This window comes from Aaosphaeria arxii, assembly GCF_010015735.1.
Source record: "Aaosphaeria arxii CBS 175.79 unplaced genomic scaffold BU24scaffold_6, whole genome shotgun sequence".
NCBI classification, from domain to species: domain Eukaryota; kingdom Fungi; phylum Ascomycota; class Dothideomycetes; order Pleosporales; genus Aaosphaeria; species Aaosphaeria arxii.
The window spans coordinates 1965233-1990377 of NW_022983479.1; the positions used below are offsets into that span (position 1 = coordinate 1965233).

The 25145-nt window shown below is 49.7% G+C and overlaps 7 protein-coding genes and 1 non-coding gene across 8 annotated transcripts; all 8 read right to left on the reverse strand.

Moving 5' to 3' along the window:
- Window positions 1-448: 448 nt before the first annotated feature.
- On the reverse strand, window positions 449-3726 carry BU24DRAFT_246501 (uncharacterized protein). The gene is made up of 7 exons (XM_033522326.1): window positions 3460-3726; window positions 3287-3353; window positions 2880-3165; window positions 2637-2801; window positions 2400-2578; window positions 1297-2347; window positions 449-1240 (listed from the first exon to the last, which is right to left on the reverse strand). Exons 1-7 carry the CDS (start codon window positions 3556-3558, stop codon window positions 550-552), a joined length of 2538 nt encoding a protein of 845 aa, XP_033382109.1. The 5' UTR covers window positions 3559-3726; the 3' UTR covers window positions 449-549.
- Window positions 3727-6243: 2517 nt separating this feature from the next.
- On the reverse strand, window positions 6244-7099 carry BU24DRAFT_246520 (uncharacterized protein). The gene has a single exon (XM_033522327.1). The coding sequence runs from the start codon at window positions 6869-6871 to the stop codon at window positions 6428-6430; it is 444 nt and encodes a 147-aa protein (XP_033382110.1). The 5' UTR covers window positions 6872-7099; the 3' UTR covers window positions 6244-6427.
- Window positions 7100-7979: 880 nt separating this feature from the next.
- BU24DRAFT_424782 (aldolase) lies at window positions 7980-10699 on the reverse strand. The gene has a single exon (XM_033528592.1). It carries the CDS (start codon window positions 10203-10205, stop codon window positions 8142-8144), a length of 2064 nt encoding a protein of 687 aa, XP_033382111.1. The 5' UTR covers window positions 10206-10699; the 3' UTR covers window positions 7980-8141.
- A 2033-nt stretch (window positions 10700-12732) lies between these two features.
- On the reverse strand, window positions 12733-14746 carry BU24DRAFT_442719 (short-chain dehydrogenase). The gene is made up of 5 exons (XM_033530543.1): window positions 14619-14746; window positions 13579-14058; window positions 13169-13213; window positions 12868-13090; window positions 12733-12818 (listed from the first exon to the last, which is right to left on the reverse strand). Exons 1-5 carry the CDS (start codon window positions 14669-14671, stop codon window positions 12765-12767), a joined length of 855 nt encoding a protein of 284 aa, XP_033382112.1. The 5' UTR covers window positions 14672-14746; the 3' UTR covers window positions 12733-12764.
- Window positions 14747-15366: 620 nt separating this feature from the next.
- BU24DRAFT_t62 lies at window positions 15367-15485 on the reverse strand. The gene has a single exon. It is a non-coding gene; the product is annotated as a tRNA-Arg (tRNA).
- A 1902-nt stretch (window positions 15486-17387) lies between these two features.
- Window positions 17388-20417, reverse strand: BU24DRAFT_350289 (uncharacterized protein; the record flags this gene model as incomplete). Its single annotated transcript, XM_033523638.1, has 5 exons — window positions 17388-17918; window positions 17978-19502; window positions 19558-19925; window positions 19988-20099; window positions 20191-20417. The coding sequence occupies 5 exons, from the start codon at window positions 20415-20417 to the stop codon at window positions 17388-17390; spliced, it is 2763 nt and encodes a 920-aa protein (XP_033382113.1).
- A 235-nt stretch (window positions 20418-20652) lies between these two features.
- Window positions 20653-21214, reverse strand: BU24DRAFT_246642 (uncharacterized protein). Its single transcript, XM_033522328.1, has one exon. It carries the CDS (start codon window positions 21039-21041, stop codon window positions 20685-20687), a length of 357 nt encoding a protein of 118 aa, XP_033382114.1. The 5' UTR covers window positions 21042-21214; the 3' UTR covers window positions 20653-20684.
- Window positions 21215-21383: 169 nt separating this feature from the next.
- Window positions 21384-24845, reverse strand: BU24DRAFT_394790 (uncharacterized protein). The gene is made up of 4 exons (XM_033525229.1): window positions 23708-24845; window positions 22701-23654; window positions 22280-22630; window positions 21384-22222 (listed from the first exon to the last, which is right to left on the reverse strand). Exons 1-4 carry the CDS (start codon window positions 24525-24527, stop codon window positions 21675-21677), a joined length of 2673 nt encoding a protein of 890 aa, XP_033382115.1. The 5' UTR covers window positions 24528-24845; the 3' UTR covers window positions 21384-21674.
- Window positions 24846-25145: the final 300 nt, after the last annotated feature.

Genomic DNA, 25145 nt, shown 5'->3' on the forward strand with positions numbered 1-25145 from the left:
GTCCCCCGCAAAACCGTACGGGGGAAAGACCCGAATGCGCCATTTATTCGAATCCATGATTCCGTACGCCCATTTTACGAATAGCACGATAGACACATTTGGCGGGGTTGCATGGTTTGCTTTGGAGCTTGGAGATGGCACCGTGGGTGGAAACAGACTTTCCCACCGGACGCTAGTCTTTTTTTCTTGTTTGATGGTTATACCTCGCTGATATCGTACAATAGATGTTTTTTCGGCCGTGGAGCTAGTTGGTCGTCACAAAGCCATTCCTTCCCTTCCCTTTCCCTCCCATTTCCTATTCACGGCTTTGGTTCCATGTCCCCCCAGATCCAGATAGGTACAAAATAAGAAAAATGTCATGTCCATCGTATCGCTACCCAATATGTTGTGGTTCAAGGATAACTTGATCCTTAAAAAAAAGGTTGGTTGACGACTGAAAATTATATACTAGAAAGTAGTCGCGCAACATCACGGATGTTGCAGCGGCGCAGAATGAATGCACCGCGAATGTAAAGGAGCCATGCCCTGATTCAGGAACACAGTCGGTTTCTAGGCGGTTCCGCCACCCAGAAAGAAATCCAGTTCACTGGGTCCACCTCGGCTGACCTCATTCTCAGCCAACTGCTCCAGCAGGCTCAAGAAAGGATCCTTGTCTGGATCTGTGTGAACCGATCCTGAAGTACTGGCGCCTCCTGGGGTCGGTTGCTGGTCATAAGGAGTGGGTACACCAAACATGGGATCGAAGGCGGTGACCGATTGATCATGATTGGCGGGTGTAGGTGTTTGTGTGAGGCTTGCTAGTTGAGGGAGCGGTGAAAAGACGAAGTTCGGAGAGAATGGTATGTTCAGGCCATGGTGATTGTTGTTGTTATTGTTATTGCTAGGGTTGGCATCCCTACCAGCACTGGGGTGGTTGGCGAGACCCGAGGATGACGCTCCACCAGGGGGTGTGAAGGGTGGCAGCGAGGTCGTAGGAGGGTTCTTAGCATCTTGTTGTTTGTGGTCCGCAGGCGCAACGGTTATGTTGTGAGGAGGATATGTAGCCGAGGTAGGGGTTGGGAGAGGTGCCGAAGGTGCTGGTGGTTTTGGCGCACTGGAAGCGGTTGACCTCCGCTTTTTCGTGGGATGGCCATTTGAGTAGGCATTGTTAGAAACCGAATGTGAATAGTTGTCCAGATTTACTACACTGGAATTCATGTACATATTGTTTCGCTGTTCGATGTTGTAAGTGGTCAAGTTGCTGATCATGATTAGTATGCACGTCCTTACGCTTTAGTGTGTAATAGGTGGTCATACCTTTCATGAACGCTCTCCATCTGTATATCAGTGAAAGTGACATGAGCCCCGTCGAATATCTGGCCGGGATAACGGTCGAAAAAGTCTTCGAGCTGGAAGACTGGCGAGAAGCGGATTGGATTGCTCGCCAACGACTTGACGAGCTCCGTATGGCAGCCATAAATGGTTTGGAGGGTGTCCCTCTGATGTTGAGCGCCAGCCCAGAGGAAGCGCAACTCGGAGAGCTGATTCATTTCCCGGGACAAGAATTCTGGGCTCACGGAGAAGACCTCGCCTTCTCTACCCGGATAATGTGCGCCATGCACGTGTATCGTACCAGCTGTACAGACACAGTAGCCAACAAAAGCGGGCCAGTCGAGGAGGGAAGAGGCTCTTCCGATCTCGACAAGCTCCGCAATCGCATTTGCATGCAGAAAGCACAGGTTTGTCGCTTCGATTTGCCAGGATTGGTGTTGTGAGGTTCCCGATAGTTCGGCCAAGTCTACCGGCAAAAACGGCCGGTATATGAGACAATGTATAAGATGATATACCAATTTGCTCAGGACCAATATTGTACTGTCAGGCTGACCAAACAATGACTCGATAGTGGTAAAGGTGTCCTGCGTGTCCGAGGCCCAGATGTCGAGTTCCTGCCGGATCTTGGACAAGTTGGAAAGGGAATGCCAAGGGAAATGTGAGTCGCCCTTGACCCCTCCGGCTGCGAGGTATCTGTTTGTTATACCCAGGACTTTCGCTATGCCGATCAGCATACCCATGCTTCCTTGTGCGCCTTTACCCGAGCCGGCCATGTACTGCAAATTGGAACCATTAGGAAAATAATCGCCTTCGAGGAGCATGGCACCGGGGTGCAACTGCCACGATGGTAAGCGAAGCACGATTGATTCATCCGCGATTAACGAAGGTCTTTTGGAGCCGGTGGCGGAAAAGCGGTCCATGAGGTAGCAGCTCCAGAAAAGTCGTCGGCGGCCTTCACGTTCCATTGGCGTAACTTTCAGATTTATCGGTAGTTCACGATGTAAATCGAGCGCAATGACCATGCTGATCGCGGAAGCTAGAAAATCATGATTAGCGCAATGATCTGCTACGGAGGCGCAGGTACATACTCAACAGCATGAAAGTCTTCTTGCCCTTGCCATTTTGGAAGCTCGCTTGGGCGAGCAACATCAGGGTTTGTAGGCACTCGATAGATGGCTCGTCAATATCAAGCTCCATACGCGAGCGCCTTGCATACTCTTGGCCGATTCGCACTGCAGCATTGTAGCCGCCGAAATGGGGTGCATATCTATGAGTGTGTGATTAGACTTGCTGGCCATTCGTTGATCATGTGATGGCGCTCATACCTGGCACTGACAGCGTATATGGCGTAGGCTAAGTAGGATGGTAGCTGATTGGCCTGCATGCGCTGCCTGGTGGTTGTTTCATCCAGAATGTGATAGGGCTTGCCATGAATCCTGGTGAAGTAAGTGTCCAGGAGCAGATCCGGTACAATGCTAGGGGTTTGGAGACTAGGGTGAGGGTCGTGTTAGCTAACTATTTTCCAGATTTGCACTCTAAGAGGCTGTATATGGGGTGTATATAGGTACCTTGGCTCTACTGGTGACATCAACTGATTTGCAGACCCCGTCGCGGGATTCGGGGCTATCTCGAGCAAAGGTCGGGTTGCGGAGGCCGGGTCATTTCCATTTCCATTTCCATTTCCATTCCCAAGCTCATTCTTGCTGTCGCTGGCGGTTTCACTGGGGGAGGATTCTGGGTCGAGAATGGCATCGCTTTTGCCCTCGGAGTGAAGCCGCTTTTCCAGGCCATCGACGCGTTTTAGCAGAGCCTCGAGAACGTCGGTCTTTGGTCCTCTTTTCTTGGGAACGGCATCTGGAAAAACATTGACAAATCAGTTTCGATTATTGATAAACGTAACAGGCCAGGCGTTGACGACAAGATGGATTTGATTTTTCCCTTTGGAAGAGGGTAGGAGGGTAGCAGTTCGTCTTACCGTAGATACAAGGGCATGCGAAGACCTGGCAGGCTTCACATGTGGGACGTGTACGGTTGCACTTGATCTGAAGAGAAATGAAAGAATAATGTCAGCGATTTTCTTGACGGAAAAATATCTTTTTTGCAGAATGAATTGAATAAGAGAAAAAAAATCAAAGGGAAAGGGGTTACCTTTCGTTTCCGACAGCTCTTGCAATTCATAGATTCTCGTGGTTCATTGGTAAGACGACGGGCGGGAAGACGGTCAATGCCGATCTGTGGCCTCGACATTTTGATGTCCAGCTGGTCGATTGAAAGGAGTAGAGGAAATTGGCGAAGGTAGAACGGGGGATGGGCGTAGGGCAAGGCGCATGTCTTTCTGGCGTAGTAGGAAGTGATTCGACGTTGTGGAGGAGGAAGAAGACGGAGAGGTTGAGGGAAAAAGCGCGTGGGATGTAGGTAGGTATGTAGTAGTGTAGGTACCTAGGAGTGCTAGGTAACTGACTACCTAGGTATGTAAAGCGCGTGTGCGGAGAAGTATGGGCATATGTATTGCAGGCTGGTCGGCAGGCAGGTAGGTGGAAATTGGGTCGAACAGAGTGCTCCGATGAAGGTCAACAATGAGAAATGAGAATCAGAACAACAATGGTGACAGTGACCAAGACGTCAGGATGCACAAGGAAGCAAGCAAGCAAGCCAGCAAGCAAGCCAGAGGAAGTTGATGTGAGATGTAGGTCCAAATTAAGGCCTTTGGCGTCCGCACAGGACAAGAAAGCAGCAGCAGTAACTTTAGGTTAGGTGGTTAGTGGGGACGAGAGTCGACCGGGGGGGTGATGGTGATGGTGATGGTGGTAGTGGAGGAGGGGACACACGGACGGCAAAGGCACAGAATGAGGAGGGAGGAGGGAGGGGGAAGGTCAAGCAGGGCAGGGCCAGGGAAGGACAGGGAAAGGTAGGCGTGAGTGTGACAGGCAGGGCAGGGCAGGGCAGGGCAGGGCAGGGCAGGGCAGGGCAGGGAAGGGTAGGGTACTCGAACTACCTAATGCTAATACTCGTAAGGAGAAGGAAATGGACGAGGACGAGTGCGAGTGCGAGAGTGCAGGGAAGGCAATTGAGAGGAGATGACTACCTAGGTACCTACCACTACCCTTAGTCTACGGGTCTTAGGTTAGGTGGTTAGTACAAGTACCTGTATGGGTGTGCGCATGCGAACCTGGATTGTTCTGTTCATCTGTACTCTAAGAGACACTGTAGGTCCGGGGTACGGAACAGTATTCACATACACAGTAGGAACTTCAGGTCGTGTAACGTTCTAGGTCTTCCGTATTGCAAGCATATATCGTGGCTTATGTTGATTACTGCCGACTATGATAGAGTCCGCCACCACCTTTTGGTTTTCTACATCACATCATTCAGTTGCCAGTTGCAAAACAACGACAATGACAACGACAAGGAAGAGGGATGGAGTCTGTGACAGTTCGATACGGAGTCCAAGAATAATACAATACAAAACAATAGATCGTTGGGTGGGTTCGTGCGGTGCGGTGCGGGAGCTCGAGCTCCGACAGAACACGACTCAGTAGCGCGGCTGCGAGTGACGAGGGGTGAGGCGCAAAGAAAAACATGCGAGTGTGGAGGATGCAGGAGGGTATGCCGTATGCGAGTAAAAAGATGGGAAGGGCGCGTGACGATCGTGAACTAGCAGTAGTGGTGGTTTAGTGGCAGTTGGAAGGATTGCGGATTGGTGTGCGCATAAGATGGGATGGGATGGGGTGGATGAGACGAGATGGGGGTGGGAATGGAAGTTGACCGTTCCGTTGATTCTGGTCGATCATGGGCGGCGGGCGTCAAGGTTTGCTGGGGATGCGGAGATGGACATGGAGATGGACATGGAGATGGAGATGGAGGGGGATGAGATATTGAGGGGAGTCGGGGTAGAAACAGTTAGGTCAATCGTCAATGGGAGTACTTCGTAGCAATTAATTAGTGTAGGGAAAGTCTATATGCACTGTACAGTAGTCAACTGCCTAAGGTACTGGTACTTGTTGTCACTTGTATAGGTACCTTAGTTACTGTACGGAGTAGCTATGTACACAGTAATTAGTAGTGCAGTTACTATGCATGTTTACCTACAAGACTCAAATATGAATAGACAGCCGGCCGGAAAGATGGGACTAGGATTGGTAGGCGGTTACCTGTAGCGAATCTTGTATCGTCAATCCCGAGCCTCTTTCTTCCCTACCTCTAGATATCTAAAGCACAAACCACCTACCTACCTAACTAGTAACCTATCAGGCCTCCTTACCTAGATAGATACGGAGAGTCAAGTGAGTTAGTACAAGTACTTGTAAGAGAGAGATGATCAGGGTTAAGGGTAATTGGGCTTAGGAACGATTTAGTCGAACCGCTGACTAGGACTGACTACTGGCGGCCGGCCGTGATCTCGAAGACATGTCCCTATCTCCCCAGTCTATCCAGGCTCAAAGGTAGGCCAGTGTTATTTCTTGTAGGTCCAAGTAGGTTAAGCCTCGGGCCATCTGTAGCATTGTAACAGGGGGCTTGATGAACCATGCAGTCCATGCCCATACCTACTCTGTACTCCGTACAATATGTACAAATACAAGGGGTCTGGCATGGGGGAAATGGAAAATGGATCAAACGATAGTGACAACCGTACAAGAATAGTCGTCCTTTCGTCCTTTCGTCCTGTCCTGTGGTTGGTCGGTTCACTGGTTCCTTCGTTCGTTCGTCCCATCCAAAGATTCTTCTAGACACCCGACACGGGCTTTGCATGACATGTGGTGCGGTGTACTGGCGATGGCACAGTCCGTGATGATCTACAGAGGCATCGAGCCGCCATCAAGCCATCAAACCATCAAACCATTGTGCCAACTCTTTCCACTCCGGCCATCCCATCTCTGGCAGTCTATCCACACACTAGCTTCGAGCACAAACTGCTGACAACCCTCTGCTCCGGTGGTGGGTCGTGATCTCGTCCCAACCCCCGTCCAGATTTCAGGGAAGAAGACAATTAAAAAAAATCTCCTTTTCATTCCCGAGCACCAAGTTACAAGTTGCCGTCGTCTCCACTCTCGCGAGTGTCATAGCAGCGTAGTGTAACAGTAATCCTATCTATACTGAAGGCTTGTGCTTTGTGTCCTTAAAGACTTCTCCCACCTCGGTATCGGCCAGTCCTGTAGCTGTTAGTTAGTAGGTAGGCATGTAATAAGTAGTAGTGGATTGCGTGGTACGATACAAGGTACGATATGATGGCGCTGTGGAACACATTTTCCATGCCATGACCACGCTTTGCCCACGCACCCACTTGCATGCACATTTCCACACGCACGCAAACCGTCATCCGTTCTGTCCTGAGCTCCGTGCGTGCGTCCTGCCCTGCTCTCCAATCTTCTCTTTCTCCTCCGGACTTGTACCAATATGTAGGTACCTGGGCAATTTGCACATCGGAACCGAATAGATTACGGGGTTTCCAGGCTCCTGGCTGGGAGTGGAATGGCGTCGGGAGGCAGTGGAAGGGTGTGGTCGCTGTGGTGGTTGAAGGGCGAAGCACGGGGAGAGGAGGGGCCCATTCATCCAAAGCCATTCAATCCCATCGAGTCAACGGCCAACCCATGAACATCCACAATTCCACAATCCCTTCTCATCCCAATGAAATTATCTACCTAATCTCTCGTATGTAGGGTCTTCCTTCTAGACGTTCCCGTGGAATCTGGGGTAAGGCCGCAAAACCTGCCAAACGAGCCAATGGTCAATGACCTTTCGTTCCACCTCCTGCACGTACAGTTGCACACCTCACACTTCCATTCCTGAACACTCACAGCACAGTACTTGTACCACCACCATCACTGCTCACCATGCACTATACACCATATCTACGCCATACACACATGGCTAAACGTCGGGCGCTTACATCTACTGTACCTACAATATCAACTCAGCGCTTCCCAGGTTTCATCTCCCAGGTTTAATCGTCCTAGGTTCTGCACCTGGTACAGAGGGTTGGCACGTCAGGCTGGCCGGCTGGTAGTATTTGTATTCTATGCCCACAACAGGAGATTCGCGAGATCTAAGACTGTTGACTGGCTACAGTGCACTTTTAAAGAGCTACTTCAGAAGATACATGAAGCTAGTAGGTGGCCAGCCCGACACTGCCAACCCTCTGTACGCGTTCATACTCCGTATGCGGAGTGTACCACAAATATCCAACTCCACACCGTATCTAGTTAACGAAGCAATAATTGTCTATCTACACAATCCATGAGGTGCAGATAGAAGTCAGAACCCAGACGTCACTCTGCGCCCGTTGCACACCTACTTCGTACAAGTACATTATTTGTAAAGGTCCAACTCGCTTGCTCACTCGCTTATGACTCGTGCACTCCCTCTCTCTCTTCTGTTTCCAAACCCGGACATGATTACATCTCTTCTTTTGCGTGACCCGTAATCCCTGATCGTCACCGCTCATCATCACCACCATTACATGCCGTCTTGTGTCCCTCGCTGGCGTGTTTGGGAGTGGGAAGTGGACTGATTGATTGGCACCCACCTCTCCTCTGGGTTCTCTCCCTACCCTTCCTCCCTCCTTCCCCGATCCATAATTTACTCCGAGGAAGGGAAGGGGGGAAAGAAGAGGGGGGGGCGCAAATTGTGATAATGCCCACCATTGCTTCAGAGAGTATCACAACATGTCACGTATTCGCCTTTCATGGAACACCCTTCGACAGAGCAATATAATTCCTATGCATGTATGTATGTACACTGATATCCGTAGAGAGAAGAAGGAAGGGAAGGAAAGAGGTATTGGTGCGCTTTAAAATTTCACTTCGTGTCTCTCTCTGTGTGTGTGTGCGTCTCTAATAGAGTCCTCGACCCGAAGCCAGACACACGAAATCGTAACACACGTTCTGCCCAACAAGCAGGCGTATCGTCTCCACCGTCGTCCATGCAGACACATCCCCGATCCCATACGCGGTCCAGCCCGCGGACGTAGCAATTGAAAGCGGGTCCGCCTTGCGAGGACCGCTCGCCAAGTCGACAAATACTTTCCCTGCCGACTTGCCTTTGTCAACCACGCCCCTCCCCCCTGGGCTTGCGAATCCATTTCCATTCCGACCGTCGACACGGTAGTGCTTCAGTAGAGGCACCACCAGCAATGACTTCTCTGCTGGTAGTGCCGATATAATGACGAACGGCTGCTCCAACCTCTTCACGTCCTCCACAGACCGTACGGGTACCACCTCTGCGGCGAGCGACCCATGGGCTTTGAATCCTATCGTGTACACCGGTCCGATGCCCAGGCTCTTGAGCGCGAATATGGATGCGGCTGCGTCCGCTTCTGCATTCGCTAGTAGCAAGGCGGCCTGTCCACTGTATGCGGACGGCACAAAATCTCGGGTCAGCGTTGCCCGAATCCCCTTCCACGTCGCATTGTCCCCTACAAAGGTGCCATTCCCCCCTTCTTGAGGCACCAGCACCGTGTCTACCTGTCCGATCGCCCGGGCTGCGTTCGACAGCGTAGGGATGCGGCTGTTGGCTGCTGACAGTGGCGGGTTGATGTATGCGCCTCCAAAGTTTGGCCGTCGCAGTATGTGATCTACCGATGCCTTTGGCGCCCTCTCTGCGAAAAGGAACTGATGTGGCAGCCCCAGCTCGTTGAAGCACTTCTCGAAGAACATGGCCTGCGACGTCGACCGGAAACTTCCGATGCCGTATATGTCTAGTTTGGGCATCTGACCCATGCTGTGAAGTGCTGTATTAATCTCGGCTGCGCTTAATTGTCCCGGCGCTGCAATCATAGGTAGCAGTGGGTGGGTGATGGGGGTGAATATCCTGTTCAGAGTCCGGGAGAGTTGACCAGTGGGACCCATGTTGAGTCCTGAGAAGGGCGGGTGCGGGTACTTTGTTTGGATGGTCGACCGGAAGTACTCAAGCTCGTAGTTGTCCTGCATCGAATTGACCAGCACGTATATCTTGACCACGTCGCCATACTGGGCTCCTCGCTCGAAAAGCTCCTGCGTCCGCGGCGCCGTCCACTTGAAATTCCCTGAAAAGTCGTGGAATGCCGAGATGATCTTGCTGGTTCCCTTCTTCTCTGCCAATTCGCGCCGGATCTCCTCCGGCAACCACAGCTCTACGTCTATGTATTCGCACCCCCATTGAATCGCACGCGACAGATACTTCAGAAAGAGCGAGGGATCGTCCATAGGAAATCGGCCGTTCTCGTTGACACACCTTGTCGTGAAGATGATGGGCAGCTCTGTACGTTGTCGCAGCGTCATGACTTGCTCTCCCACATATTTCAAACTTGGAACGTTGCTGAACCCTCCGCCCGGCAAGGGCTCACGCAACAAGTCAACCCGGATCTCAATCGCATCGGCACCGACTGAAAGGATGTCCAGATTCGGTAATGCTGCGTGTACATCTGGAAAGGTTGTCGAGATAAGAGTGGTGCGCGCCTTCTTCGCCAAGTCACGATGATGTCCAATTTGTCCGAGTATAAAAGAGAGGAAGCGCGCGACGTCTCGCCGGACGAAAGGCGACTTTGTGTAAAGGTATTCGTAGTTACAGCGTTCAGTCAGAGTCTCGTCGAGTGTGTGTCCCCCATCTACGCAGTGTGTGTTAATTACCAATCTCGAGCGATCCCACGAGTCCAGTTGGGGCCCGACCGCACTGGACGGCATTCCATAAACGGTCTCGCTAGGTCCATCCTGTACCTCAAGTATCGTTGAAGCCGATTCCCATTTCTGTCCCAGGACATCCGCAAAAGCGCTGACAATATCCCCCTCGCCTTCGTTATGTATAAGTAGCAGCGCAGGTTTAGCTCCGCTTGGCACCTCCAATACTTCGACGACGGCGGTATCCTTCAGGCGGGTAGTGGTGGTGGTGGAGAGGCTCCCTGCCTCAATCATGGTGGCCATCTTGAGTGAGGTCTCAGTCGAGAGCGGGTAGGGTTGAATGCGCAAGACTGAATTGTTAGCCGTAGACGTTGAAGCCGTTGATGCGGCACTGGATTTCTACGAAGATGCGGCGGGAGGTATTCGGCTGGCAGGCTTCGAGGGCCGTCTCTACCATCTCCGCCGAGATGTGCGCAGGTTGGAGGCGGTGGGGCGATATATGAGGAGTTTCACGCGCGGCCAGCGGATTCAGGTAGCAGGAATGCAGTATAGTTGAGATATAAACCAGTCGGAGGGATTGATCGACGCCGGCTTGAGGACTGGACTGATAGCGAAGTAGCACCATACCATGTCCATACGGAAGACTCGAGATTCCGCAAGGTCCGCACGAATTTGACAGAGCTTTTCAGCAGCGTCGTATGGCTGGACTGTGAATATGCCGTTCGGGAAAGGGTCTAGTACTGAGTGGAAGCATGGTCGGGCAGTTGAATTGGTAGTGAATTGGGGGCAAGACATCCAGGGCTCTGCGCCGAATGCTGGGATTCGAATTTATCCGTTAGCTTTCTTATGGGGTCGCTAACGGCGTTAATTTCGCACCAATCATCCTCGGCCTTTCATTCGCCGCCGTCCGCACCCCCGTCCCACCCCGTTCCCCTTACCCCATCACAACCCACATCCTCGACATCCACTACATCCACTGCCCCAAGAGCCAAGCATAAATTCCATCTCCTTCTCAGACACTTCCCGTACCTCGCCGTATCCGTTCGCACTCCGTCTATTACCAACGTATCTGGGGAACTGATCGTGAAACAAGATCGAATCGGACGTCGACGATTGGTGGGATCCCATTCTCTCGTCGCCTGCACGTACATAATACCGTACCATTCACCGTCCCATATCATCATCTCTCCAATGTCTCCATCCGACGGTGACCAGTCGACTACGCATCATAATCCTCATTACGGATGCAAATAGTAGATACACACACATACAATTCATAAACCTCGATTCGAGACCACACCGGGTGGAAGATTGCCACCCCTCATGTACACCCACCTCCCTTTCCGAAAAGACGAATCCCGTCTATCCTAGACTCTAGAGTGGTCACCTTATCCGGAACGGAACCTAGTTACATGAGGCTTACTGCAAGTCAGGCACTTGTAATTAGTGCATGCACACATACGGATTACCTCTCTGGTGGCTGCCGAACCCTTTTCCGTGACACTGTCGATATATTCCTACTCGATATGGTCTTGATCTTTGTCGAGTTTCTCTTATCAATGCCCTCGACGCCCTTTCCTCGACCAAATGCAGTTCCAGCCACATAACGTTAACCTATTCACCCCAGTGCACGGCAGGTCTTCTTGGTTTGAAACAGTGAAACAGCGAACCCCTCTCCAAAATTCAAAACAACAATTCAAACCCAGTCACATGAGAAATGAATATTACCTTGCTAACCGGTTCATTTTTCAACCTCACGATCGCAATCGATGAGTTGTCTTTACCCGCCTATAACATTTAGCCGGCAGTAACCACGAGGTATAGATGAATGCGGTATCACGAGCTTCGGGCCTACTGGTTTTCAGACCAAACTAGTATGGGGTAGTCTTCGATCATGACTTTATCGACAGATCAAGAAACAATGTAGTATTCGGGCAAGAGTTAGATTCAGCATAGGCTACAGCAGCAGAAGCACGACTATCTCAAGATTTTCGTTTTCCAGAGCGTCACCCCACAACTATGGACTGTGCTACTTCAACTACTACTGAGACTCGAAATAGAGTCCACCGATGCCTTACATCAATACCCTGTCGTGATGCATGGCGTCATTTTTTGAACTGATGATCGTCCAATTTATAAGGCTGAATTCGAGGCTACAATCTCGGTCTTCGGCGGCGGTAATACCCTGCGGGTCTTCTGGAAGAACGCTAGGAACAATTGCTATGCAAATGGCGGCCAGATCACTGCATTCACCAGTCGTGTATGACAGCATGTCTCGGCAGATCGTCAGGAACTGTTTGGATAATCACCACGGTACCCTGAAGCTGTACCGTCGTGAGCATACAGCACATTCTCAACGTTCTGCCTACGCTAAATCCAAAAGTCGGGTTTGAGACTCTGCCTCTTCAAGCCCTTAGGTACTACAAAACTTGAAGTTGTAGGTCTACCTTCTAGACTCCGATATATTGATCCACCTACAATAGAACATAAAGTAGTGGCGTGTCGACAATTTGAGAGAGTGCGTGGGGGCGCACAGAGTGTATGGGTTCACATTTTCATCCTAACCAAAGAGTTCTTCGCCCCAAATTCCACCATCAAACAAATTATCTTTAAGACTATCATGATGTGTCCTTACCTCACTCGAGAAGACAGACGTAAGACAGAAAGATCGGGTCAATCCAGTATCTCCCCACACGGTTGAGTTCTTCGGGCTACGTTTTCTATATCATTCTTGCTTTCGGCTTTATCAACCCGTGAGTGAAAGTACCCTTCTAACAACACTGCTATCAGTACTGAATTTTGGATCATCAAATCAATCTGGCAATGGGTTCTCCTGCATTAGATTGTTCCTATTCTTTCAGGCTACATGATCTTTACCCGTCCTCCGGAGGCATCAACTACGCTACCACTGATCCACTAAATGTCGCGTAAATATCTCCACCTGTCCGAAGGAAATGACACTTACCCTCGCCTTGTCGCCGACCAAAAGCCCTACCACATCTGCGACGTCCTCTACTTCTCCAATTCGATTCCCCACTGCCACATCTGCTGCATCGGCTTTGGTGATCTTTTCTCGGATTTCGGGCGGTATTCGATGATAGGCTTCCGTCTTCGTGAAACCCACGCTGACCGAATTGAATGTTGTTCCTTCCATACCAGGGCGAGTTCCCAGTTCATCGGCCCAAGACCTGATATGCATGAGTCGTTAACATTTCCGTGATAGGTCTACAATATTGTGTTGGAGGATTGCCTAGAACCGAACTCACCTCATAATGCATTCTAGCGCGGCTTTGGTGGCACCATAGACGGATCTATTTGAGAACGTCCCGTTAGCCTGAAACTGAGTATGGCATTACAGCGACGTTTCTACGGAAACTTTTCTTGAAGATACCATCACGTTGCCATGATTTGACTCCTTCGGACCGTCTTGCGTGCTAGTATCTCGGAAGCCACCTCTTGGACGCCTATGAAGAAGCGGTCGTGACCAATCTCCAAGAATTGATAATCCTTTTGCTCTATTATCGAGTAGAGAGGTCTGTAATCCACCAATAGCAGTTTGCAAGACAATCAACACTGCGTGGCATCGTCTTCGAGATATTCCGGGCTTTGATTGTAGGTTTCCACCTGTCCCCCACATATTATCTTATCGCGCCGGAAGAATTAATGCATTACTCACCCTCCCGGAGGTCTCTTCGACCTAACGCCATCGCTACTGATTGCGACCACCCGACCGTCTCTTCCTATATAACTTCCCGTCACCAGACCTTCCATCAACATTATGGGAAACTGTATATTCCCGCTCAACGCTTGCCCTATGAAGGCTTCCGTCAAGCCACCTTCGCCCATCTTCGCAAGCCCCATGACCGCCGCATTGAACACTACGATATCGACTCTGGAATCGAAATGTTGACGTAACGCATCAAGGATGACCAATGGACTATTGGGGGACGTAATATCCGCAGCTATGCCAACGATTTGGGGATGCTTGAGGCTGGATTCACACGACTCTGAAGAGGAGGAATAAATGTTGAAGATATCTTCGGTTAGGGTATCGAAGAGGCGGCTCGACGAAGGATGCGTATAGGTACCCAGGATTGATGCACCCCGTGTCGCAAGATCAAGGACAATCGCCCGACCGATACCTTTTGTCGCTCCTCTGGATATCGCATTGTTAGCCTAGGAACAATTCCATCAAAAATATCAGGACCAATGGCGACCATAATGGGCATACAGGAATGCTTGTAGGAAGTTACGACATAATTGTCGTTCGCAGGATCAATCTCGCCTGTGACATCAAGCACAATCCTCCTCCCATCCAACGAGCATATTCAGTAACAACTCTCCTTATTTGAGCGCATGCCACATGATGAGCAAGACTGCTCAACGGAAAGTCTTTTATGTTTGATTCATGGCCAAAGACACCAAGAGGTATATGACTTATGGATCTTTATTGGAGGAAGTTTCGCGGCTCTAGATGGGCTTCGGTTCGGACGCAGGTTCTAGATGGTATCTAGAATTGTGGGACTTATTACGACGAAGGTGGGCCCGTTTTCTTTGATTTGTGTGAAGTCTTCGCAATCGCTGCATCCAGAGTGCATAATGAATTATGAACCTTTCCAGCAGTTTTGCCTTGATTATGGGAGGGAATGGCAAATCATTCAAACATGGGCTGTTGAGACGCAAACAGGGGAATTTTAATGGGCAGATGAGACGCACGTTACCAGAGCTATTTTCCCTCGCAAATCCTGTTCCTGTAAGCGAACAGCCATTCGGAAATTCGATTCGAGCACTGTCGTGGTTTCTCGTAAGTAGCCCAGCCAATTGTGTAGAATAAATAACGCGAGAACATAAAGGTTTGGGCAATCCACAAACCAGTTGGTCGCACAAGGACTATTTTAACCCGGCTATATCATTGCAACGCCCCCACATCCTCCAAGATATGCGGAACACATCACTCAGCGTCACGGCTGTCGCGTGGTGACAAGGGGATCACATACCGAAGTACCCCACATTCACACCTCCAGGCATGCTCCACTTCTGGAAGTTTACACTCAACCCACGCACTTGTTAGTATTTACTGGAGTTGTAAAAGGCCGGGTGTACGAAGCAGTTGTTATCAGAACAACAGTTCAGTCTTTCCTAATGACATTGTTGTGTAATAACCATATCTTATATATCTATCTAGTTTCATCAAATGAATTCAAATAAAGCAAGGATTGGATGTTACTATTAGTAGTAATGCGGACCTAGCTTGAGAGCAACAAGTTCAACACATTCGGACCGTTGTTTGCAGGGTCGAGTCACTCTTTTCAAAACACTACATCTTTTAGAAGGCAGCCAAAAAGAGAATTACCACAATGTAATACATTTCGCGGTCTAATTCATAACATATGTATGTAGATATATGTAATTCACTCAGTAACTTAGACGACAAACTTGCCTAAAAAAAGGACAAAAAGAAATGCACTCCCCGCGGGGCTCGAACCCGCAGCCTCCAGATCTCTGGACAACGAAGTTCGGGTTTTGAGAAAGCTCAATACTTCATATTAGAAGTCTGGCGCGCTACCATTGCGCCAGGGGAGCGAGCATGTTCATCTCGATTTTGACAAAATTTTCGGACAAGATGACCTATGTAGTTATGCAAAAATGAAGACGAGGAATGAATACCAAACCGGTCGGCTTCCTGCCTTCCAGTGATCAAAATATTGCACGCTAAGCCACTCATTACTACCCACTTAGGTGCTTATGACACAGTGGTCACACTAGTTTGAAAGAGTTTTTGGTTGGCACTTGCAGTTGGCAGGTGTAAGCCAAGTTGGCGCCATCCATTGACTAGCGCATATTCGTGCAATGAAAGAAACATGCCTCGAACATTGTGACTATGTAACATATGAGCATCGTGCGACCCAGAAGATGGTTTTGCTGAAATTATTGACCTGTGTCCAAACTTCAGAGACGATCCAATGGGATGATTCCCCAACTGCAGCAAACAATTTCCGACAGACTTTATTAGATGCGGATATGGCCTACGCGCAATTCATGTATAAATTTGTCGTTGAGAAGATAGACATATGGGGGCATTATCGCCGCAATGGATCATCGGTCAAGTACAGCACAGCGAAGGAATGTTTTGAACCATTTGAGCATTAGTAGATCGTTAAGAAAGGTAGCGAGACAGGTGATATTTATCGTTTTCACTACTTATCAAGCATACACCTTTTCTACAAGCAAGTCTCTCTCTTACATTTTCTTTCTCCCCATCACTGACATGCCAGAACCTCCTCTTTTTTGCTCCAATCATACCGGCTTCGTTGAACATGATATATTACAAGAATGATTCGTCATCGGTAAATGAAGATAGGATACTGAGCTTATTGGCTTAATGTTCCATAGTAGCTACATACATGTAGAATAATTAAACATTTTTCCTGGTCGGGAACACTATTCGAATGGCTCACGACCATGAAGAAGAGAGCGATGATGATGATGTTGTGTAAGCCTTCATAAGTTTGAAAGACTTCTAAAAACGCAATGCGGTTGTGCCGTCAATTGGTTACAATATATTGGTTGCACGATTACAAACATTGCCACTGTGCGTTACAAAGGATCAAAATGCTCAAGAGGATAGGTTTGCATGAACAAACTAAACTCAGATGCGTATATTTTGAAAGCGCCGCTAGATAGATACCATCCACCCAGAACATTAGTTCTAATTCGTTGCTGATCAATGCTATCAGGGCCGGATATGCCAGGTCACCTCTGTAGGTTCAAGGGTTGTGGAAGGGCATTTGGCTTGTCACAAAAAGCAGTTTTACTACTCGCAAGTTACGAGATATTAGCGACGTGATCATACTCTAGATAATCCCCAGACGCTTTCTAAAGCCTGGAAACAAGATCATGTGCCATGGCTATTATCTATACAAGATGGTATGAAACCCTTCAATTTCCACCTTCGTTCCTGTTTCTCTCATTGCAGAGCCCAAATCCAAAGGGAAAAGGCGAGATCATTGTGTTGCTTCCCGTCCTCACTCTTTCCCATTACGCAAATCCTTGTTATGTAAAATCTGGACACCACAAACCCAGACGACAACTGTGGAGTCAGGCATCGCTCCCCACGGGACAGTTTGTTCATTTTCCCTTTCCCTTAAAAAAAATCACGATAAAAAATCAACACCATTCTTTATGCATATGCCTTGTGGGGAAAAGAAAGCGTCCGATATCCCCACCACAGAAACGCCATCGCTAGAGACAAAGATATAACAAACAAAAAAAAATCAAAAGCACTCGAGCAAAAGCTTTGTGAAGTGTGTATGATACTGTAGCCAGATACGTCGGTTGACGAGATAGAGGGTTTTGGTCAAGTGTCAAGATGCTGGAGCGATCAATGAATCTTCGCGGGGTTCATCCATGCATACTTCATCTGGGAATGTATGGGATGTCTGCCAGCAGTCTATCGTCCACCCTCATATCCGGCTGGACGGCTAGTCAGGCCCGCCGTGCCGTCTGGCTCAATAATCTGTCGGCCCTCTCGAATACGTTGATGGTACTGTTATGAGTAGGCGGTGGTGGCATATGATTTGGCGTGTTGGGTACTGTAGCTTGCGCTGCGGCGCCTAGGGCTGCACTCAACGGCGTTGCAGGAACTGGAGTAGCGAAGCCCCCAGATGTGGAATTGGCTGTGAGGCTGGGCGTCGGGTAATGTTGGGAATACGCCGACGCGATAGAGGTGATAGACGTGTTGATCGGATTAGGTACAGTAGAACCGCCATTTGCTACCATTAGATTTTTGTTGAGGAACTTGGGGGGTTGAGTGCGAGAGGTGAAAGACGACAGAGATGGTGGGCCCATCAGTCCCGTATTGTTGGATGTGAGATGTGACCAGGGCGAATCGTTGATCGCAAGACTGGCTTCTTTGACTGTCCTGTGCAGTGGCTTCATGAGTTGTTTTACTTCAGGGCTCAAGAGTCCCATATTGCGACCGTCCCCAGTGCTGGCTGATGCAAGTTCACCCCATGCCTATTAAGTGTTAGTGTCGCTGCCGTTGCTGTGAAACAAAATGCGCTTGTGAAACGAACCTTGATGAAGTTCATGCACTGCTGCCAGAGAACAGGCTGACTCCTAGTATACCTGTCCTTAAGCTGCATCTGTGAAAGAGCCTGTGCTAGCGGACTCGTTGCCTCCTGAACCATATTACTCTTCTCAATTAGACCAGCAAGGACCTTGATCTTGGGATCGTCCGAATCTAGCTCTCTTCGCAAAAGCTCGAAGTTGCCTTTCAACAGCCTTGATATCTGAGGTATGTGGTTTCGGCAGGTATCACATGCGTTGCGGAGCTTGCTATACACTCTTTCGAATTGTGCGTCTTCTTCAGCTTCATCGAAGCTGCTAGTCAGCGTGTTCGTCCGCGTGATGGTGGCTAAAGTAGAGAATGATTCGCCCGACCGCGGTGTCGCTGCAGTGATGCTTGTCAAGGTGTTGGTGCGGCTGCTATCGTTACTGTGGAGTACTACAGGTGGCGGCATATTGTAGTGACCACCTCTCTGAGGCGGCGAAGCCTGGTATTTTCGAGGTTTCTGTGGGCGAGCACGGATTGTGGCCATGGCATCACTACGATTGGGTCTTCGGGGCATCACTGCTATCTCCCTGAACTGTGCCCCAAGAATTTGGCAAGCATTCCTCATTTCGATCAAACTGCTCTGTTGGAGGAAGAGAAACGTACGGAGGAATCGAGGTTCTGCATGCTGCGTGATATCACTTCGACATTCCGCGATCGAAAGCATGACTGACATGAAGAGGTCGAGACATTTCAGCGTGTAATCGTATACGTGTTGAGATATGTTGTGAGCATCCTCTTCATCTTCCTCGGCCAGAGTGTCGAAACGTTGCAAGAGTTCGCTCAAAGCACGCACATGCAGATAAGTTGTAGAAAACCGACGGTTGAAGTCGTCTCTTCGTCGTATCCCTTCCTTGGAACGATCGGCTCTCTTTATGGAGCGCATCATGACTGAGATGGTGTCGTGCATTTGCGATATTGCGTATAGGAAGTTTTTGGCGGCTTCCACGACGACGTCAGGGGCCCTGGAGCCTCGTCTGTGTTCATGGACATCGGACAGAGGACGATTTGCCATAGACCGCATCGTTGCCATATCTCCATACCCTATAGCAGTGGCCGGACCTGATATACCATTGCCCATATTACTACCAGGTACCACAAAACCTTGGCTGAAACCTCGAAAATGGCTTGTTCTTTTCAGTTCGTCCACAGAGCCCAACTCCGAATTCTTATTCGTATAGATACCCATGCGCTTCTGTCGATGGGTTGCAGAGCCTGCGCCATCGCTCTGGCTTCGATTTCTCTCATTGGTACCGTTCGTCAATATAAGAGGGGTAAGCTCAGGTTTTCGAGAAAATCCACCGTTACTCTGCTGCGATGGCATGCGGTAGTGTGACCTTGTAGGTATCGGAGGCGGCATGAGATTTGGAGAGTCGGGTCGATTTTCGTTAAAGCCTTCAACACTCCCAACACTAGGTTTGACAGGAAATCTACCTCCATTGATACGTCTCGAGGGGCGGGGGGTCTCAGGATTACTCTCGGTCCAGCTGCTTAGGTGTTAGTTTGCGGCCTATCAACTAAGAAAGCTTCCGAGTGACCAACCTCTCATCCCCGGATGATTCCACCCGCAATTTCTCAATCTCAACCCTCTGTTTCTCCTTCGTCGCATGAAGCCGCATGAATTTCTTCACTTGGGTTGCAATAACCACATCCCGCTCATTCTCGTTGGCTGGGGAGGGTGCATTATCCTTGATCGTACAGACGTCTGGTGGAGGAAATACTAGTGGATTGCCATCAAGCTTGAGGACCTGCAGGCTGTTGATATCACCGAGGCAGACTGGGAGCTTTTCGATTTTGTTCTTTGCGATAGCGAGAACTTTCAGGGAAGTCAGGTTAGCGATCCGCGGGGGTATGACCGTAATCTTGTTTCTGCTGACGTCAAGAATCTCGAGCGATGTCAATCCGAGAATCTGCATCTGTATCAGCTTCACAACGCTCTGTCAATGGTTTTGCGGGAATGGGTCGGACGAACGGCATCGGGGATCTCGCGCATGGCATTATAGCGCACATTTAAATACCGGAGGCGCTTGCATTCTATAAGGCGTAGAGGAAGTGTCGATAGAAGGTTGTGGGAGAGGGCAAGTCTGCGAAGTTTAGCAAATGGCGGAGCAGGTAAAGTTGCCCATGCCACTTTTCACAGATGTCATAAGCACGGCAGAACGAGGTTGAGCCTACCTTTCTATTTCAGCTCTGATAACGTCAATGACCTCGTCTGGGAGGTGAGTGATGCCGTTATGACCAAGATCGATCGTTATACCGGGTTGCTGCTGTTGCAGTTCTCGCGGGGGTCCCGTGTCAGCCACGGCTCTCTGGTTGATGTCGTCGCGAGACTGGGAGATGGCAGCTTTCGCAAGGGCGAGCACCTGTTCGTCGGAGACGGGATTTGTAGAGTCGTTGCTCATGGTGAGCGTGCTCATGTGGATGGCGAGGCTTTCGAAGCGGTCGAGGGTGACGAGGCTGCCGTTGCCGTTGCTGCTACTGCTACTGCTGTTGCTGCGACTGCTGAAGAGAAGACAGCCTGTCCGGCGTTCATTGTGCTATGGGTATGGGTATGGGTATGGGTAATCGTTGGTTAATGGCGTGGCGTGGCGGGCGAGCGAGTCAAGATAGCAAGCGCAAGGGGCCCTTCTGCACTGGTGGGTCCGTCCGCTAATCCCATTTGGGACTAATCAAGTCTCGACTTCAAACAGCCCCGTACCGGGACCTGCGGCCGAAGAACCCAAGAACAAGAACAACAGCCTGAAAGACCGATTCGGTACTCGTATATCTTCAAACGTGTCACGCTGGCGAGACATGTACTGCACCCCAATTCGGAAACATCGTCCAGTTGATACGACGCTTCTACGAGCTTTTAAGGATTTGCTTGCCCCAGAATGCCGAGAGGGCGATACGGAAAGCCGTTGTGACCATTCCATTATCAGTTCAACGCTACAGGTTCTAGCTCCCAACTCACTACGCCTACGCCGCAACAGTTTTACCGTTGGAAGTACATACAGTACCAAGGCCACGGTACAGTACGAGTGCATTCATCGTGTGCCAAGCTCAATTTAGATTAGTATCGCGTTTACAAGTCCTGTTTCATCCATGAGTCCGTGACTTGAGTTCTGTTTATACCTCCATCAACCGATACTTGATTCATACCTATTTCTATAAGACTGAGCATTGTGCAATCTAATCAAGGGGAAAGGGCGCTTCAAAGTGCCATGGGCATAATGATACCGTAGACCTTTGACCAGTATGTTCCACATTTTCCCGGATTAGCCGATCGCATGTCCTGTATGGGAACCATAGTGAACGGAAGTATCAGGAAAGGGAGGGAAAAGCAGGGTTCACTATCTTCGCGACAGCAAAGTCCATCCTGTTCTTTGCTTGATGTCTAGAAAAAGGGCTTCAAAAGATATGATTTTGAGGAAGTACAACGTACACCAGTCCATTAAAATAAGATACGCCATGAGCGCCGCTTGCCAAAAAGTAATCTACCCGGATAGAACCAATACACATATCAAAAACAAAAACTCCCCGCAAAATGGCATATATGGTACGATATGTCTGCCATCCCTATTTGTACACACAAAGACGTAACCTAGCCTAGGATGCGTTTATATTCGCTAATGTAGGGAGCCGACAGTAGGATCCCAAAATGAGGCACGCTTCGTCTTTTACAATCGAACATGCGCACCGATCTTGCCACCCTTATACCAAATCTGCTCTCTCCACTGCCCGATCCGGATGCCTACGTCTGCGATCGCGCTGAGCTGCAGAGTACCACCCAGCGCCTTCTTGATCGCTTCGTATCCTATACTGCCAATACTCCAATCCACGGGCAAGCGTGGAGTGTCAGAGAGACCTGGGGGTACGGCGAAGGGAAGGTCGTACAAGATCTTGCCGGATGGGTGGCCATCGTAGTAGGACGTTGCGTTCAGACTGGTTATGAAGAGGGTTGTTGAGGAGAATGGTGAGGAGAGTGTGAATATTGCAGTGCTGGATATGATATGCATTGTTGCGCCGCGGATAAAATGCGTTTTGCCGTCTTCTGAAGGCGGATCATTGTCTGGATCGTTGTCGCCGTCGCCGTCGTTTGGCTTCTTTGGGGTGTTGAGACGAGGTGTTGGGAATGTTATTGGCAGACTGGAAAGAACGAAGCCAATACCCGGTTGGGCAGGTATGGTGCCATTGTGGGCCTGGAGCGTAAGTGATGTATTGAATCCTGGGATGAACGTCAGCCTGGGATAGCTTCACATAGAGTGTTAGGAAGGTAAATTACCAGACACATATTGAGATAAAAATTCAGCCCCAATGGCTTTGCCCTTATCTCCGCTGTGCGTGAATGGATCCCAAACAATTTTGACAGCGATGTTAGTATTGTTACCCGGATGAACGGAGATGTTCTCCCCAACAGCTTGTCCGACAATAGTGTCATTGACGAGAATGTTGATATTGACGTATGGAACAGTAGCGGAGTAATTAGTCGGGTTCGTCAAATTGGCCATTGCTCCTATGGTGATTGATGTGCGCGTAGTGTCGATGATGGAAAGGTTCCCCATCTGCAGATTTAGAGCACTCTTATTGAAGCCCGCTTTGTCGCCATCGCCATCGCCATTACCGTGTCCGATAGCTGCACAATAATTGTCAGTCTACTGCCAAACGGCCGGCTAAGAAAAAGGATCACGAACTAGGTCACGAACGTTTAACGGGGACGACTCCTTCTGCAGGAATCTCTCGTACAGCGAAGCTGCCCATTGGAGTGTCTACCTTGACACTCACTGCCGCCTTGATATCTAGCATGACCGGTTTGCTCCCGCCTAGTAGTGATTGAATGATCTCGCTAAACACGTCATAGTCGAGAACATCAATAGGAGCGTCTTTGATTTGGGCCTCTACAAGCAGTGAAGCTGACTCATCACCATTTGCGTCAATCATGGTCGAGTTCGCTTTCTGCCATTTCTTTAGATTCAGCTTCCCGAACTTCTTATTGTGATAGTAGATATCAGCATCAGCTTTGACACCATCGACATCCAGGGGGAAGTTCATCTCCTTGGGCAAATTGATGTCCACCTTGATGATAGCAGAGATTTTAGGCGATGCTTCCGGGGAATCAGGATCGGCGAACATGTCGGGCAAAGAAAAGTGCACATCGGCAAGGGAGAAATTCTTAATCAGGTTGCCCATGTCTTTTCCAGCAAAGGGTACGGGAACCGTAATGTCTTTAAGCAAATCTCGGGCCCAACTAGGAGTGTCTGGATCAGGAAACTTGCAACAATTGATGTACACTGTGGCGGCATCGCCGTGCATGTAATCCCCCAGGAGAGAGTCGAGCGGTGACTTGGCGGAATCAGGACAGATGGCAGTCAGAGAATCGGGTAGTTCCTCAACGTTTCCTGTGACATTAACGTGAAGATCGGTATGCGGTTCGACATCTAGACGCGGAGTTTCGGCAGTGCCAACCATTATGTGCTTGTCTGACGGCTGGCAGCCATCAACGAGTACATCTACAGCTACCGGTGGAAGCGTTAGCTGCAGTGGGAACTGATTGGTAATGTCGATTTCAGCATCAGCACCCATGCCCTTGTTGCCATCTTTAGCCTCGTGAATGTTAATCTTAGAGATGTTGTATGCAGGCAAGGAAGGAACGTCATTTCCTACGTATGCATTAGTGAGGAAACACCGTGTCAATGTAGAGAGGGTTGCTAACCTTGGAAGATCATAAATTTCTCAATCGTCTGTTTGCCGAGGCGAATCAATCCGGACTTCAAAGGAACCTCAGCTTTGCCTTTGACTCTGATCTGGCCCAATCTGCCATCGATCCAGTCGTTGGCAATATTGCGAATTCCCTCAAGTGAGCCTGGTTCTACGTCGGCATCGAAAGAAACGTGGGTGGTTTTCCCATTGCGAACATTGACTTTGATTCCAGGTATTCTGGCCGTTCCGAGAAGCACGTTGCCGTATTCCGGCAGGTAGACATCGACATCTGTAGGTCCACTCTCAACCTCATGCGCAATCCACGTTCCGAAGCGTCCTAAATTGCGCACACTGCTCTTCTCGACCTTGGAAGCATCCATTCTGAAATCCCCCTCAACGTGGATCTTGGCACCAGTATGGGTCAATGAGCCGAGGGAGAGCTTCGTAGGCTTGAAGTCGGCGGCCTGCATGGCGTACTCCTCTACTCCCTCGGTGGCCAAGAAGCCTAGCATGATAAGAATGACAGCAATGCATAGAAGAACAAGAGCAACAATGCTGGGCCATCGCTTCTTCCATGATGAGAATTTCCCTTCCTTTGTGGTACCAATCAAGGACTGGAGAAGCGATGCTGTTGCGGGGGTTTCGGGTATTTCCTCTTCGTCTATATGCTCATCTTCATGGGATCTGTCTTCATTCGCAAGCAGAGGTGTCTGCTCTGTGGTCCGACTTGACGGATGCGATCGTGAGGAGCGCGAGGAGCGACCTGACTTTTGCGAGGCTGGACGCGAGCTGGGAGCGTTGGACGAGGCGAACTGTCCGTCGGGGGTGGCCATGGCTGCGGAGGGGCGAATGATCTGTGCCGGGAGGACGACAGGCCTCTAGGCTGTCGCAGTCATCAACGAGTCGTAGTAATGTGTCGAATCACCGAGTTTAGGTTATGTAGGCGAGCGCAGAGGTGCGATGGAAGGGCTTGCGTATTAAGAAGTTGAAGGTAGATGTAGGTAGTATGTGTAGGTGTGTAGGTTTGTATCGAGGTCGTCATCAACACGAGAGCCATGCCATGGCATGAATGCGGCGGAGATCCTGGTACCTGGACTGGGGGTTGGGAGGAGCATGATTGGTCGGGCCAAGGATGACTGACAGTGACCTTCCTCCCTCGTGTTCCTCGTCTTATCTTAGAATGGAATAATGGACTCAACTACAACACGACTCGGACGGTGTACCTAGCTAGACTCCTAGAGTGAAGAGAAAGGAATGAGTTTATCAATCTAGGCTCCCAAGTCCGTTCATGTGTTCTCCACTCTTGTTCGTACAGAAGGCAGGTCGGGCTGACCCTTGCTAGTAGTATTCTCACTGGGTACCTGTTATTGTGTATGCCTACAACATGTGCATTATGCATGTACGCTTTGCGGGACCCCAAGACTGTCAACTGGCTACAGGACATTCTTGCT